Genomic DNA, 17358 nt, shown 5'->3' with positions numbered 1-17358 from the left:
TGGAGGAAAGCAAGACTAACATCATTTATAATAGTGAATGGTTCATTATAATAATCCAGAAAATGATACAAGCCTAAACAATGAAGTAACAATAGGATGGAGACAGGGAGTGAGATTTAACAAATACCACAGGATTTCAATGGACTCAATATAGTAATTGACTAGATGTAGGATTTAGGGAATTGAAGAAATAAATAATGACTCCCAGTCAGAGCCTTAGGCAGGTATATGAATAATGTGGCTATTTGAGAAAACAGAGGAGCAATGTGTGGGAAGATGGAGGTTCTTTAATAGAAGATAAGAGAACTTTGACTTTTTTTAAATTCTGATAGAAAACAACCAGTAAAAACATAGAAAAGGATGATGTAGCAAAAATATAAAATAATCTATGGAATGAGATCACTTTACTCATTTAGATTTCATAATTTAATGAGGAGGAATCAGCTTTAGGTGTGAGGACAGATGCCTTTTCCATTCTGGTGGGAGGGAAAAAAGCAAGAATGTTCCCTTTGATGTATTCTCTTCTAGTGGCCTCCATTTTCACTATTGTGTTCACAAAATATGGAACTTTCTTCTGAGTAGTTAACAACTTCGTAAACTTAATATTCACAAGATTGTTTATTAGGAATGAAATCAGACAAAAGTATAAGATGACCCTTGAAGATGTTCCATTCAGACTATGGAGAAAGAAATGGAGCCAAAGAAATTTCCTGATATAAGAAAAATCCTCTCCTCTAAGGTTAGAGAAATTTTTCTCTCTAAGATTAGTGAGTTCTCATTCTTGGATTTTCACTTCTAAACTCTGCCTTTCCACCTTTTTTCTAGTAACATCAATTTCTAAAAAGTATGTTCATTGGTTCATTTTCAGATTACTCAGCTGCAAGTTGATTAAACTTGCCTTTTTTCTAAAAATCTCTTAAGCTACACTTTTATCATATTATTTCTTAGGCTGTTGACTTCTTTGTGGCTTATTTTTTCTATTTAGTTTGTTCTCTTATTGTAATTTGAACGTGAAGTTTCAGAGCTCCTCATTAACTACAGTGATACATTTTTATTTAATCTCAGCAAAGCTGGTACTAATTAGTTTCCCATGAGTTCAAAAGATGATCAGCCTGCAAAATTTGGTCTGATGCAGAAACTGTTGTCATAGCAATGCCCCATCTAAGGTAATACTCTCTCTTTCGCTCCTGCAGCCTTCTTCTTAGTATGTTGACGTCCCTTTATATGCACGATGGTGTTTGTTTTGTAACTGTGTATTAGGGTTCTCAGAGAAACAGAACCAACAGGAAAGAGATTTATCATATATATGGAATACATATAAAATAGATTTATCTGTATAGGAAAAGATTTATTATAAGGTATTGACTCACATAATTATGAAAGCTAAATTTTGCATGCTGCCATCTGCAAACTGGAGCCTCAGAAAAGCTGTGAGTGGTTTGAAGGCCTGAAACCCAGACAACCAATGGTGTCAATTCCAGTTCAGATCTAAGGACTGAAAACCAGGAAACCTGAGGACAGAAGATGCATGCTCCAGTTCAACCAGTTAGGCAGACAGCAAGTTCAGCCTTTCTCTACCTTTTGGCTTTATTAAGGCCCTAAAATGGGTTGAATGATGTCTACCCACATTAGGGAGGGCTATCTGCTGTACTCAATCCACCAACTTAAATGTTAATCTTTTCCAGAAGCACTCTCACAGACACACCCAGAAAGAATGTTTAACCATTTATCCAGGCATCCTACGGCCCAAGCAAGTTAGCACATAAAATTAACCATCACAAACTGGAAGAGCAAGAATTTTATGTATACATAATAGCAAAAGATTAGACCAGGTTACCGGCCTGGCCTAATGTTAGAAAAAAGGGTGTAGGAAAGAGTCAAGGAGGGTAAAGCAGTTGGTTTCCCATGGACTCTCTACCTTGCCCTGTGAACTGGACTAAAGCCTCTATCATTAGCAGATAGAGGACCAAAAATTAAGGAAAGTGTTCTGGAAGAGATGTTGTGAGTGTTTCAGTGAATTCAAAGCCACTGAAATCAGCAACAAAGTTTGATGCAGATAGTCAGTTTTCCCCAGCTGCAACATGAAGCCAGACTGGCAGTTGCAGAGTTAGAGGTCAAGGAACCACTGAATTTGGGATTCTGGGACCACATATCCAATAGGGAGGAGCAGAAGTGAGCTTGCATCAGACAGATTCTCAGACTAGTGGCAGCCAAATGATAAAGGGTGAGTAGGGTGGGTGCAGACTGTAATTGCTAGAAAAGTTTGGAATCCATATAAAACTCCTGTGGTCCTTTACAGAAACAACTGGGGAAAGAAGAGAAATTCCCAGTGGTAAGATCAGCAAAGGATCAAACTATCACAATATGGTCAGTAAATGTCTGACCTTGTACAGTAGTTTGGTAAGATCCAGGGAATTTGGATTATAAAAATTTACAGAGAGGGAATTCTTTATTTTGTTTTCAGTAATTAAAATAAATACTTGCAAATATTAAAAAAAATATCAGCTGATGATGTGTGGAAAACTCTGGGACATAATTGAAATGTTTACATACATTCTTCCTTTCCTCTCCCTTTATTGTTTTTAGGCAACTTGTTTCTTTGAGGTTAGTTAATTTTCAAAGCTGACTCAAAAGAGCAGCACATAAGGAATTTATCCGAAAGAGAATGTGGCTAGGAGGGGATACAACTATCACAGAGGCTTTGGATCAGCAATTAATGCATCATTAATCCTTGATGTTCCTTGAATTGCTTCGTAAACACTCCAACAATAAAACAAATCTAGACTCCTTCACTATTCTGGTTCACCTTTCTATACTCTCCTGATGGCACGTGACCACTGTTCCTGGCCATTGACTTCCAGAAAGAGAACAGACAGGGAAGTGTTGGTGAATCTAGTTTGTTCTAATTAACAATGACTCCAGGGAAATATATATCATAAAATAAATTTTCAGTCATATAATTCATAAAAGTCTTTGCAACTGTTAACTGAAATCTTCATATTCTCTCTCTTTCATGTGTGTGTGTTTGTATGTATATATGTAATTTTTAGAGATGGGGACTGACTTGTTGCCCAGGCTAGAGTGCAGTGGCACGATCATAGCTCACTGCAGCCTCGAACTCCTGGGTTCAGGCAATTTTCCTGTCTCAGCCTCCTGAGTAGCTCAGATGACAGGCATTGCCACTCCACCTGGCTAATTTTTCTTATTTTTGTAGAGAAGGTGTCTCTCTGTGGCACCCAGGCTGGTCTCAGACTCCTAGGCTCAAGCAATCCTGCCTTGGCCTTCCAAGTGCTGGTATTACAGTAGTGAGCCACTGCACTCAGTTTATTCTTAAAGCAATATGTGTGGCCTGAGGCAGAAAGATGTACACCAGTTTCCTCATCTGGAAAAATTGATGTAATTCTAACCTGTATTTCATCTGGTTGTGAGATTTGAAAGAATTATTACCTGCAAAATGCTTGGAACCATGCTTGACATATAGAAATAAATATACATGTGTGTGTGTGTGTGTGTGTGTGTGTGTTTAAACACATGGTCATATATTGTTCATTTAACAAATATATAGGTAAATATTTGTTAAATGAATAGTAAGAAATATATTTTTCCTGAAGATTAAATGGTAAAATTTATATAAAAATCTTAGTTTGGTGGTTTAAACATTGGAAATGCTAAATGATTGTTAGCTCTTTGGTCAGTCATAAAACATATGTTGAGAGCAAGAATATGACAAGTATGATTTAGGCACTAGGGATTGAAATCTGAGTGAAAACACCCAATCTTTGCCTTATGAGCCTAGTTACAATTGAATAGAGATGACAACATTAGTCATATACTCTCACAAATCTAGGTAAACTTGATACTGTGGCAAATACTGTGCAAAAATGACACGTGGTACTATAAAATGTGTACTTGGGGCTTTGATTTAGTGTGTTGGGAGAAGGGTGGGAGACTGTCAGGAATTTTTCCATAAGCTACTGCCAGTAGAACTGAGAGCTGAAAAGTGAAAAGAAGCATATCAGTAAAGAGAGGAGGGAATCTGTGCCAGGGATAGGTGAGGGCTGGTGGAGCAGCTCTGTGAGAGGGACAAATGGTGACGGAGGGAATGCAACACTGGCATGTGCTGAAGCTGGAGACAAAAGCTGTGTCCCCATTATCCAGGGCTCTTTAAGCTACGTGAAGACTTTTAACATTTTTTTTAATCTTTTTTTTTTTGAGGGGGAGTCTCGCTCTGTCGCCCGGACTGGAGTGCAGTGGCCGGATCTCAGCTCACTGCAAGCTCCGCCTCCTGGGTTTACGCCATTCTCCTGCCTCGGCCTCCCGAGTAGCTGGGACTACAGGCGCCCGCCACCTCGCCCGGCTAGTTTTTGTATTTTTAGTAGAGACGGGGTTTCGCCGTCTCAATCTCCTGACCTCGTGATCCGCCCGTCTCGGCCTCCCAAAGTGCTGGGATTACAGGCTTGAGCCACTGCGCCCGGCCTTTTTTTAAATCTTATAAGCAATTGGAATTCATCAACGGGCCTAAAACGGAACGGTATATGTGATCTGCAGTTTGAAACATCACCCTATTGGAGGAATCCTCAAATTTTAGTGTACATCAGATCCACTTGGAGAGCTCTTCAAAGCATGTTGCTGGGCCTCTTTCCAAAGTTTCTGATTTCATATGTCTGGGTTCCGGTAGGAGAATTTGCCTTTCTAACAGGATCCCAGATCTTGCTGATGCTGCTGGTCTAGGGTCATCCTTTGAGGACTACTAATCTACTGTACTGTGAACAAATTGAAAGGATCAAAAGAGAGCACCAGGTGGACCACTTACAAAGAAATGTCAGTCTTCCACACAAGAATTCATGGACATTTGACCTAGGGAAATAGAGAGAAGTTTACTAATGTAAAGAATATTTTGGAGGTAAAATTGGCAGGATTTGGTTCTAGGTTAAGTATGGATATGAAGGACAGGGAGATGTCAAGATGTCACTGGGTTAGTTGCCCTACCTTATCATCTGGAAAGAAGACATTCTCATTTATAAAGTCCAAAAGACTACAGCCCAAAATGAGAGTTTTGGACTTTTTTTAAAAGGTTCTCCTGGCTTGCACTGGTTGGCTGCAAGGGACTAAAACCTGACAATAATCACGGAAAGTGCTGGTACTGACAGCTAAGTTATGAAAGACTGCTGGCCTCAAAGGGTGCCGTAAAGCTTGTTCTGAAAAAATGCCAGCAAGGAACCTCCTGGTCCTGTCTGTGGTATTCCCCAAGGGCACGTGAAGCATGAGCCAGGTTACACTTGGGGTCAGTGTCAGATCGCATGGCTCTAGCTGCAGCTGAAGCCAATAAACAGAGCTTCTAAATTTAATAAAGACAGTGATGAAGGACTAGTGATTGAGTAGAGAGGAGAGAGAGCAGATGAAAGATCAAACTAAGAGAGGCGAATCCCTGAATTTGAAAAGAAAATTTCAAAGACAGAGACGGTAGAAGGTGCCTAAAACAAAGAAATTTGCAGTACAGGAAAAGTGGTAGTTGGCAGCTCTCTTGCCTGTAGAAACAAATGCCTGAGACAAAAGTGAAAGAAGAAAAATGAATATTACAAAGACATGCATTGGACTGTCTAAAGACAACCCCACTGCAGAAATGAATGACTTGTTACTATCAGAGAGCATTCTGAGGAATATTTAGGAAAAGTGTTGGTGATCAAAATTGGTATAATTTGGTGGCAACTTCCTCAGGGCTTAAGGAAATAAAATAAAGGTTTACCTGTGGAAATACCAGAGATTATATCTAAGGATCTTTGAGAAAGGTTCACAAACACAAATTTTATAGCATTCCAGAGATCAACCAGTGTCTTCATGCCAAAAAAGGAAATGGTATTTCTCCCAAAGGCAAGAGGCATTTGGCTCAGAATTTAATGGAGAAAATTGTGAGAACTTAGAGGAGGAATGCCCGTTAGAGAGGTTCAATAGAATTTGAAGTTTCAAGGGAATTTTTCAAAGCACAGTGATGAATATATCAAATTTTACAGGACTTTGATGCAGAATATAATTTGGTGTATAATACCTAGCTAAAGCGTAAATCTTTTGTTTTTAATCTTGCAAGTGTTCTTAGCATAAAAATTGTAGGCAGGAGTAAAATAAAACAATGACCAAAAAACCTAAAAAGAAAAGATAAGCCACCCAATTTAAATTATAAGCATTCAGTGTAGTATTCAGATTTTTGCAGAATCCTGTACTAATACTATGATAGTGAAGATCACAATGATTATATGGGGAGCAAATTCGTATTGGAGCCTGCATAAACAGATTACTAATAGTTGAGAGTCAGATAACACCAATGGCTTATATAAAATAAAGAGATTTCGGCCGTGCCTGGTGGCTCACGCCTGTAATCCCAGCACCTTGGGAGGCCGAGGCGGGCGGATCACAAGGTCAGGAGATCGAGACCACGGTGAAACCCCGTCTCTATTAAAAATACAACAAATTAGCCAGGCTCTGTGGCGAGCGCCTGTAGTCCCAGCTAGTCGGGAGGCTGAGGCAGGAGAATGGCGTGAACCTGGGAGGCAGAGCTTGCGGTGAGCTGAGATCGCGCCACTGCACTCCAGTCTGGGGGACAGAGCAAGACTCCGTCTCAAAAAAATAAATAAATAAACAAACAAACAAATAAATAAATAAATAAAATAAAGAGATTTCTTTGTAGTTTTGAGAATTTACATATAGTATTGTTGTGGGGTGTTTTGGCTTATTTGAAAATATAGATAATTATGGATATACTTTGAAGGATTCAAGATACATACTTTGGATCCTGGAATATTAGGGGAAGAATGGGAAGCGATTGCCAGTGTGGGAATAGAAAGGTGGTGGTCTCTTTCCTCCCCATGATAAGGGTCATGGCCAACACCCTTCTAACAAAGACAGATTAATAGAAGAATAGTTGAATATAACAGATTAATTTAAAAATTAATAACAGCATAAGAAATTTCTTTGATCATAGCTTTATGTTACATGGGAGCCTTCAGAATTAAGACTCAAAGACTCAAGGTGAACTATACATTTTTATGCTTGGGATTAATGAAGAATGGAGAGTCATATAGAAATGTGACTGGGCAAAAAAGGTCTGATCTAATAATGATAAACAAAGGAGGGACGGGTGCAATGGCTCACGCCTGTAATCCTGGCACTTTTGGAGGCTGAGGTGGGCAGATCATGAGGTCAGGAGATCAACATCATCCTGGCCAACATGGTGGAACCCCATCTCTACTAAAAATACAAAAATCAGCTGGGCCTGGTTGTGTGTACCTGTAATCCCAGCTACTTGGGAGGTTGAGGGAGAAGAATCATTTGAACCTGGGAGGCAGAGGTTACAGTGAGCCGACATCGCACCGCTGCACTCCAGCCCAGTGACAGAGTGAGACTCCATCTCAAAAAAGCAAAATAAAATAAAATAAATAAACAAAGGGAGAAACCCAGCAAGACCAGTCTGTTAAGATTCTTCCTGGCTTCTCTTTAGCATTCCTTCCTTCTGGTAAAAGGCAGGATCCTCTCTGGAATGCAGGTCTTATGACCTACAATCGAACAAGGTAGGTCAGGAAATTTCTTCATGGCCAGTTCTTACACAGAAAGATGGGTGGAAGGTGTAGTAATATTTTTAGGTTTTATTAGTGGCCTTGGAGGAAAAGGGTTCTTGTTTCTATGAGTGCCTTGGGAAAGAGGGATTCTAGTTTCTACTGCTTGCTTTAGGAGATAATGAGTGGTGAAAGACAGGAGGGCAGAAGAAAGTCAGACAGAAACTTTGTTTCTGAGGTTGCTTCTGAGGCCTTTGCTAACTTTAGTTCACCCTTCAATTTGTCAGTGATTCATTTCTTGTCTTTGGAGTTGGTATGAATTTATCTTGAAGACCCTCAGGTTGATCTAAAGTTCTGTTCAAATGGTCTATGTATTTCACTTATTTTTACCAGCTATCAAAAAGTCTTATTAGGAATGGTTTGATAGTACACACACACACACCCAAAAAAAAATAGTAAATGTAGTATACAGTGACTGTCAAATGTGCTGACCCAGCAACTCCTAATGGCATAAGGGAAAATCTCTTCCAACCCCACCATCCTGCTAATGAGAGAAAGGGGAGGTGGGTTGAAGAGGTAGGTAGTGACTGCAATCTGGGTATAATGCCCCAAGTGACAAGTTACAAGCTCAGCTATCCTGTTCCATCTCCACATTTTAAGCAAGTATTGAACTTTGTTCTATAGTATGCTCTTGTTTCTTTCCATTTAAAATAAGGATTCAATGCCTACCTCCCCGCAAAATAAAAATTTACAGTAGGACTGCCTCTCCTTGAGGGAGTCTCCTGTTCTCCTTAGTTTCACATTTTTTCTCCCTAATACCTTGGTATGTATCTGTGGTTTGAGAATTACAACTCTAATCTTTTTCTATTTCAAGTTATCTTCCATTCTTTAACATTCAGTAGAGTGTTCTTTAAGAATGACTGTAAGTGATCTCTTAACAGAAAATTGAATCATCATACATACCACGTCTTGTTAAGCAGTACTTTTAGCCCAGATTCTTTTATTTTTGATGGTAAAGTCTTTAAGTTACATTCTTTCATAGTACTTGAAACTACTAAAAATAATTGGAAAGGTTTAATTATCCTATTTACTGTTACAATTTGCTTTGTGTTATACATTTATTGCTATCTCTAGTGAGTTATAGTAACACTGCTGCAGGTGTTTTTAAAATAGATTGTATTGATTACCAGTATAAGACATGGTGAGTATCCAACTGAATTTTAGTTATGAGGAATAGGTGAAAAGGATTCTGTCAAGGAGATGTCAATTTGGCCCCAAGAGGTAAACTTTTTTGACAGTTCTGTACAAAGTAGGGGTTACTGAGTAACTGCCCCTATTATTTAGTAATTGACCCTGACAGCAGTGAAAAATTGAGGGGAGAGGGTGAGCAGAGAGTTAACAAGGAGAACCTCGAGTTATATAAAATATCCAGGAAGCATGAAAACTGGAAACCACACAGTAGAAGGAACGTTGTTCCTGTTGAGTGACCAATTCCTCATTTGACTAATAAAAGAGAGAGAGAGAGAGAGAAAGAGAGAGAGAAACAGAGAGAGAGAAAGAGAGAGAGAGAGAAATTGAGACATGGAACTAAAATGTTCTGGGCAGATGCTAACTTTGAGACAAAACAAAGAGAGGCAAAACTGGGAGATTTTGCTCATCTAGTGGTAGGAATAGCCGCATGCCAATTTTAATGGGAGTCATTCCATAGAGAGCTGCATGGTAAATGCACAGAGGAAGAAACAAAGTACATATTCATTCATTCACATTTGGTTCATTTTTGTATATCTGGTTACCTATCAAGCATAGTATCTGTACATAGTTGAGATGCAGCAATTCACCCATTCATTCATATGAGATATACAGCATTTATTAAGCATCTGCTACATTCTGGTGATAATGATACAGCAGTGAAGAAAACATAGCTCCTCACAAAACTTATGTTCTGATATCACTAAAATGATTGCATATTCTGGCTGCAACCTGGGGAAACAGTGATCTAAAATATTAATTATCAAGTGCCCAGATTCTAAAGCCAGTTGGCCTGGGCTTGAAAAGTATTTTGCCCCATTAACTCTCTGTGTGGTTTTGGACAAGTTACTTAATCATTTTGAGCCTCAGTTTCTTTATCAATAAAATGGGGATATAATGAGTTAATACATGTGTGTGTGTGTAAGTTAATATAAGTGCTCAAATCAGTGTTTGACACTGATAGTGCCATATCAGATATCCTTCTTGTTAAGAGAAATTAATCTTAATTTAACTCATGGGTAAATAGTTCTTAATTACAGAATAAAAGATAAAGACCAGGGAAATCAAGACAACAAAACTTGAGACACCAAAAGCAAATGGATTATTCATGTTTGTATTATTTGTTCAAAGTAGATTATAGAAGGAAAGAGAGAGCACAATCCAGTGGTTAAGCTAGTTATCCGTATCTCTGGCCTGCAGTTTCCTCATCTGTGAAGGAATGAGAAAAGATGTCCTTTTTAGGGGTTCTGGAAGGATCAAATGAAATGATGTGTGTAAAATTCTTGGCACAAGGCATGGCCAAGGTTGAGCATTTATTAAATGGTGGCTATTTCAGTTGTAACCTGATTATATTGAGCTGACATCATTTATTTAATAGTTTTTGCCATTGCATTTCAGTTCAAGAAGGATTTAAGGAAACTTTCAATCAGAGCATTTCATTTCTAAAAACCATTAAACATTGGTCTCACAGGAAGAAAACGCTGCAACAGTCAGTCAAATCATGCATATTAAAAGTTAATGTTTTTCCAATGAAAAGAGACCCTTCCAGTAAGGTTTTTCAGTCTGTAAATTCTGGAGTCTAGATGGAATTGAGAGATGGTCCAATTAGTTAAATTTATACTTAGGATCAAATGCAACTAAACTTCCATAAACTTACTCTTGAATCACATCATGATCTATTTCCAATACTTATTATTGCTAAATTTTTGTATTTTTACATCTATGTTCACAAACACAAATGACTTTTTTTTTAAAAAAGTCGTATCTTGCTTGGGTAACAAGATTGTAATTGACCTCATGAGTTAAGCTTCTTTATTTTTGTATTTTCTAAAATGATTTTTTTTTAAAAAAAGGTGGATGGTATTCCAATTTATTGAATTGTTGATATTATTGGAAAACTATTTAGACCTAGTATTTGCTTTTAGTTGTTGTTGTTTATGAATTCCATTTCTTTAACTGTTATCTTTTGAATCAGAATTTTTCTTTTACAAATATTTGTACAAAAATACAACAATTTAGTAATAGTTCAAATTTTTCAACATAAAATTACTCAAAATAGTTACTTCCATTTTTATCCATGCTAAATCAACAAATATTTGCTATTTTTGATATTAAATTTGAATTTCTTTTTTCTTCATTATTCTTGCCTAAAGTTTGAGTATTTTCAAAACTTGTGACATTATTACTCATTTCAAATTTCTGGTCCTTACCTTAACATTTTTCCTTCTTATTTTTTAGCATTTTACCATTTTTCTTTGTCTAGCTTCTTGAGATGACCAATTTATTATTTTTCTGGAAAGTATGCAAACCTATAATTTCCTTCTGTTTAAATATACAACAAAATTTGGCATGTAGAACCTTCAGTGTCATTTAATTCTGAATAACTGAAATTTCCTTCATAATTCTTTCCTGATTTTCTCTGTATTTCAAGGGTTGATTAATAATTTAGCTCCTAGACATATTTAATATATACCTTTTGTTTTCATTTTCTTGTTGACTGTAGAACTGAAGCCAACTTTGACAGGAAGCTACAATATTTGATTCTAATGTAGTTCTGGGAGTGATCTAGAATGCAATGTCCAAAATCTTTGGACTCACAGTCAAGCTTAGATACTCAGAGAGTCTCATATGCTTTAAAAAAAAACTACATAGCAAAAGAATGTGCTTTTTTTTTAATGTTCACATAAATTTAGGTAATTAAATGAAGGACAATTTCTCCCCTTTTTTGGAAGGAAACATCTAATGTTTCTGTCCTAGCTTCTATCAAAATTTCAAAATACTTTAATGAGTCTGAAATTTATAGGCCATATTATTTTCATAAGAGAAACAACATGAATTCAAAGATCTGTGAGAATTTTATCAAGAAACAGTTTTTGCAAATGTATTTTTGTGTTCATACCCATAAAGAGGCATGAATGCCGAAGAGAAAAAAACTCAGACACTTTTTTTCTTAAAAAAAAAGGCTTCACTCATCTTTTTAGCCACAATCTGTTAAAATCCTTGACATCAAAGTTGTTCTTCATGAAATATAGCCCTTTTTAGAGAATTTGTTTACATTTATTTTTATAATACCAATATCATCTTAATACAAAGAAAAACTCTTTTAAAACCCTTAAGCTATATAAGTGAGAAAGTTGTTCCAATACAACTAGAACATTTGATTATTACATCTTGGTAGATATTGGATGTACTAACAAATTACTAAAAGTAAACAAAGAAAACTGTAAGACAAATATATAAATAAAAACAAAACACTCTGAGTTTTAAATTTATAAAATTTGCCTGAGTGTACTTGTTTTTTAGAAATGTATCAAATCAAGAGTTGCCATGTTTTTTACCAGATGATTATACTAATGCATTTACAAACTGTGAAGATAAATTTATAATGAGAAAAACAAAAATATAACTTTTTAAAAAGCAGTTTAGTTTTCTATTGAATTCCATCTGAACCACAAAGTTATAGTACAGTCTCAATATGAGAGTAAATAAGTGATTATATCAACTGGGAAATGTTTACAAATCTGATGTGGTTACAAAATACTAAAACTTCTAGTCATGGCTTTAGAGATGACAGTTTAGGTTGTGCCAGTTTTCTACAAGCAAATAAAAATAGAACAGTTAAGGACAGCATTGAAAAAAAAAGTTTCTTGGTTTGAAGATATGCTGGTACTTTTAGAAGAGTTTTTGGGAAACTTCCTTTTGAAAGCAGTTTCTTGGCTTTGAGGAAAGTTCTGTTTCTCTTAATGATTTGATAACACTGAAAAGGAAAATGCAGTTGATTACTACCTGTTTATCTCATATTTATGATTTTAAATATATCTCAAATATATTTATGATTATCTCTTCATTCCCACCCCTACCTCCCCTTCTATCTTTCTCTGTTTCGTAGAAAAAATTATGACATCAACATCCAAAGGAATTCTTCGCCCATTTTTAATTGTCTGCATTATCCTGGGCTGTTTCATGGCATGTCTTCTCATTTACATCAAACCTACCAACAGCTGGATCTTCAGTCCAATGGAATCAGCCAGCTCTGTGCTGAAAATGAAAAACTTCTTCTCCACCAAAACCGATTATTTTAATGAAACTACTATTCTGGTGTGGGTGTGGCCATTTGGGCAGACCTTTGACCTTACATCCTGCCAAGCAATGTTCAACATCCAAGGATGCCATCTCACAACGGACCGTTCACTGTACAACAAATCCCATGCAGTTCTGATCCATCACCGAGACATCAGCTGGGATCTGACAAATTTACCTCAGCAAGCTAGGCCACCCTTCCAGAAATGGATTTGGATGAATTTGGAATCACCAACTCACACTCCCCAAAAGAGTGGCATTGAGCACTTGTTTAACCTGACTCTGACTTATCGCCGTGACTCGGATATCCAAGTGCCTTATGGCTTCTTGACGGTGAGCACAAATCCCTTCGTGTTTGAAGTGCCAAGCAAAGAGAAGTTGGTGTGCTGGGTTGTGAGTAACTGGAACCCTGAGCATGCCAGGGTCAAATATTACAATGAGCTAAGCAAGAGCATTGAAATCCATACCTATGGGCAAGCATTTGGAGAATATGTCAATGATAAAAATTTGATTCCTACCATATCTACTTGTAAATTTTATCTTTCCTTTGAAAATTCAATCCACAAGGATTACATCACGGAAAAGCTCTACAATGCTTTTCTGGCTGGCTCTGTACCTGTTGTTCTGGGACCATCTAGGGAAAACTATGAGAATTACATTCCAGCAGATTCATTCATTCATGTGGAAGATTATAACTCTCCCAGTGAGCTAGCAAAGTATCTGAAGGAAGTCGACAAAAACAATAAGTTGTACCTTAGTTACTTTAACTGGAGGAAGGATTTCACTGTAAATCTTCCACGATTTTGGGAATCACATGCCTGCTTGGCTTGTGATCATGTGAAAAGGCATCAGGAATATAAATCTGTTGGTAATTTAGAGAAATGGTTTTGGAATTAAAATTTTTCATCACTTGCACACTTGATAAATATTTTGATGAAATATCATCCAAGTATTGAGGATAAGAAGAGATGCAACATACTACTATTGTGTCACAATTTATTTTTATCACCCTCTCTAGGGTAACATGTATATTTTGGTGGAGATTTTTAAAAGCTCAGCATGAGCAATCATTCCATTTGGTTTTAAATTATCCTGTATATACCTAATTATGTGCACTGGAGAGTAATTTATTCTTCATTATCATTTGTAAACATTGTTTTTTCACATTTTTGTAGTTGTCTATAATGTAAGCTTGTGGTTTGATTATTGTTTCTACACTGATCAGCTGTTTAATCTATTTGGGAAATGAAGGTGCGCATCTTAAAGTATGAAAAATTTTCACTGAGTATTATAATGTCTAGTTCCAACTTTGCATTCTATAACAAAGGAAGAACATGTTGCTATTGAATTCTAACCTCTTTGACTCTGAAGTTGAACGAAGTGTTTAACTGTCTCTATTTGATCTATTTTTTACCTGTGTACCACATTTGTGAAGGTGAAATTGTTCATGGAGTGAATAAGAAATATACGAAGCAGAACTGTTCTATTCGGAAAGCTATTAGACTTCTCATTTATTTTCATTAAGGTGATTTGCAGCTACTTATTCTCATGATCTTAAATTATTCAAGTATTTTTAAATATACAGTTTGTTGTGATTTTCAGCACCTGGGAAGTAATCCCAACAATACTTTAGAAAATCGAAGACAGTTCTCTTTCTGCTACTGATAACACTCATTGTCATAATAAAACAAATAATTTCCTCAAATAACAAAGAAAATGATACCTATAAATATATTTATAAATGGTGTCATTTATGAAGAATGTTTAATTACTTATCAATTTAAGATTTTTTTCTGAAGCCCTATTATTTAAAATGGTCTTATTTTGCCATATGGATATAAGATTTGGCTCATAATGATGAGCCCTATCATTTGATTTGAGTTCTATCATTTCAGAGAGCCTAAATAAAATTATCATCAAGGAATTAAATACAAGATGTTAAATATAATAAAGTGGGGATATATAGAAAACACACAGTGTTAGCACAGAGTAAGATCTCAATGCACATTTGTTGGATGAATAAATAAATGCAATTGAATTCACAGAAAAATGTTTGTTTGTTTCAAGGAACTGATAGTTCTACTTTAGAAGTACTAATTGGAGATGACTTTTATATCCCATTTTGGTAATTATTCATACATAGCACATACGACCATGATGTTCAGGGCTTTACAGAACCAAAATAAGCCTACCATTACATGAAAATTTTGAAGAGTATATTCCTGAACTTGCAGCTGCCTATAGCATTCTCCTCCATAAGGCTAGAGAAGAGGAGAGCTGGATATAAGCAGAGACAGTAGGTGAAAAAAGACGGGCCACTAAGGATTCTTCAAGGAAAGCATTCCTCAAAATAATCTTTAGTGCCTTTATTCCATTCAGGCCAAAAATCCATCCAAAAATTAGAATGTTCTGAGGACATCCATTTGGGTCTATTTGTGACTTATTCCAGTAGTCCTATTACAAGTTGACATCAGCAAAATTCAAAAAGAATTCAGTAAAAAGGGCATAGATCCAGCTACCCAGACTATCTTGTGAGAGAATAAGCTCACCCTAGCACCAGAAAGATTTGAGCAGAGGAATATTCCTGTAATGAATAGAGGATTGTTTGATTCTCAGGTATATTTCTTAAGCCAAAATTGAACGCAGTGTCAGACACTGCCTTAACACCCACAGAGATAAGATGGACGAAGTACTATCACTGCCTAAAATGAGCTTACAATTATGTGGACAGACATATAAAAGCTTCCTTTCAATTCAGTCTGAGACTGTTTACATGCATGTGCTACTCTCAATGAAGTTTGTATGAGTCAATGCTGATTTAATGGGGAAAAAAGTAGCAAATTTCCCCAATTGCTTAGCTGTTTGACATATTTCTGAGTTGCAAACCTTGTTAACTCTTTTGACCCAACATATTATTCTCTCTGTATTACCTCTTCTAACCCCAATGCATTAAGAAATAATATTTTTATGTGGATGTCCTCCTCAATAAGTAAAGATCTCCATCCATATTTAATTAATTGGTAAGACAGTCAAATTCATACATTTACATTTATTTGTCAAATTTTTGACCTGTAAAAAGCATAGAGATCTAAAGAGGATACACTGCTAACAAATTTAGAAAGCACTGCTTTTTTTTGTTGTTTGTTTTGTTTTTTGTGATGGAGTCTCGCTCTGTCACCCAGGCTGGAGTGCAGTGGCATGATCTCGGCTCACTGCAACCTCAGCCTCCCAGGTTCAAGTGATTCTCCTGTATCAACCTCCCAAGTAGCTGGGATTACAGGCATGTATCACCATGCCTGGCTACTTTTTGTATTTTTAGTAGAGATGGGTTTCTCCATGTTGGCCAGGCTGGTCTTGAACTCCTGACCTCAAGTGTTCCACCTGCCTCAGCCTCCCAAAGTGCTGGGATTACAGGTATGAGTCACTGTGTCTGGGCCACCTGCTTTTTTGAAAGCAGAGAAGCATTCAATATTATTTCAACCTGCCTTGGCTCTAGTGAATGTTCATGATTTGAAAGGACTGAAAGACCTAAAGGCATTGTCTCTATTGTTGACTACAAATTTAGGCTCTTTGTTGGACTATGACTATAATCACACACTGATAATACGACCCAAGTCGAGGCAGTAATACTAAGTGTCTAACAGGTGCATTGAAACCCCATTGCTAAGTCCCAGAAGACTGTTTCCTAAATTTGAAGTGGAATAATTAAACGACCCAGTGAAACCCTTTAGCTCTGGGTCCATTGATCTGTGAGTTTTAGGGCTAGAAGGAATTATAATTTTGTTGTTTATAATTGCTATAATATAAAAATTATAATTGCTTTTCTTTCTACTTATGAGTTAACTAGATCCAGAGGTATCTATTCAAGACACACATTCACACACACATACACACACATGCACACACACACACACACACATGCACACACACATCACAGCTAGTGACAATAGCTAAGATTAGGATTTAAGGATCCTATTTCTCTTAAATCCCACTTTTTTTTTCAATCGCATTCCTACCTTATCATAGAATTATGTCTCAATTTTTACAAATGTGAATGTCTTATTGGTATTTTTAGGACCTATAGAATGGTATACCTCATGTAGAAGAACTTCAACTTTTGAAGGTATACAATAAATAAAACATCAAACTTGTTAGCATTCGCTCTGGTTTAAATATTTTAGGAGTTGAGTTCAGCAGAAGGAAATGGGCTATCACTACATTTAAGTGAAATATAGCGCTCCAGAAAGTGTATGGTTCACAGCCACTCCTTTAATAAATCCTGTGGATTGCAATTCTTTGTAAGAAACTTATGGAAAAGATATACTGATTCAACAAAATTGGTTTGCTGTTGATTATACAAACAAATAATTATGCCTGGAATTAAATTGTGAACACAAAAACGGAACAGACCGTTTAAAATGTTTTATTTCAAAATATCAAAAAGCTATTACCTTCAATACTCTAAATATTTAAATATTAATTA

At 36.4% G+C, this 17358-nt stretch overlaps 1 protein-coding gene across 1 annotated transcript in view; it reads left to right on the top strand.

Moving 5' to 3' along the window:
* Positions 1-15080, top strand: part of FUT9 (fucosyltransferase 9 (alpha (1,3) fucosyltransferase)) — a 92245-nt gene extending 77165 nt beyond the window's left edge. The window contains exon 2 of the mRNA XM_011955175.1: positions 12685-15080. Coding sequence (XP_011810565.1) covers positions 12693-13772 — 1080 coding nt within the window. The 5' untranslated portion in view covers positions 12685-12692 and the 3' untranslated portion in view covers positions 13773-15080. The remainder of the gene's footprint in view (positions 1-12684) is intronic.
* Positions 15081-17358: the final 2278 nt, after the last annotated feature.

Source organism: Colobus angolensis, unplaced genomic scaffold (assembly GCF_000951035.1).
Source record: "Colobus angolensis palliatus isolate OR3802 unplaced genomic scaffold, Cang.pa_1.0 Scaffold398, whole genome shotgun sequence".
Classification (NCBI taxonomy): domain Eukaryota; kingdom Metazoa; phylum Chordata; class Mammalia; order Primates; family Cercopithecidae; genus Colobus; species Colobus angolensis.
Note: the sequence above shows the minus strand (reverse complement) of the source record. Positions and strands in the feature narration are given on the sequence as shown.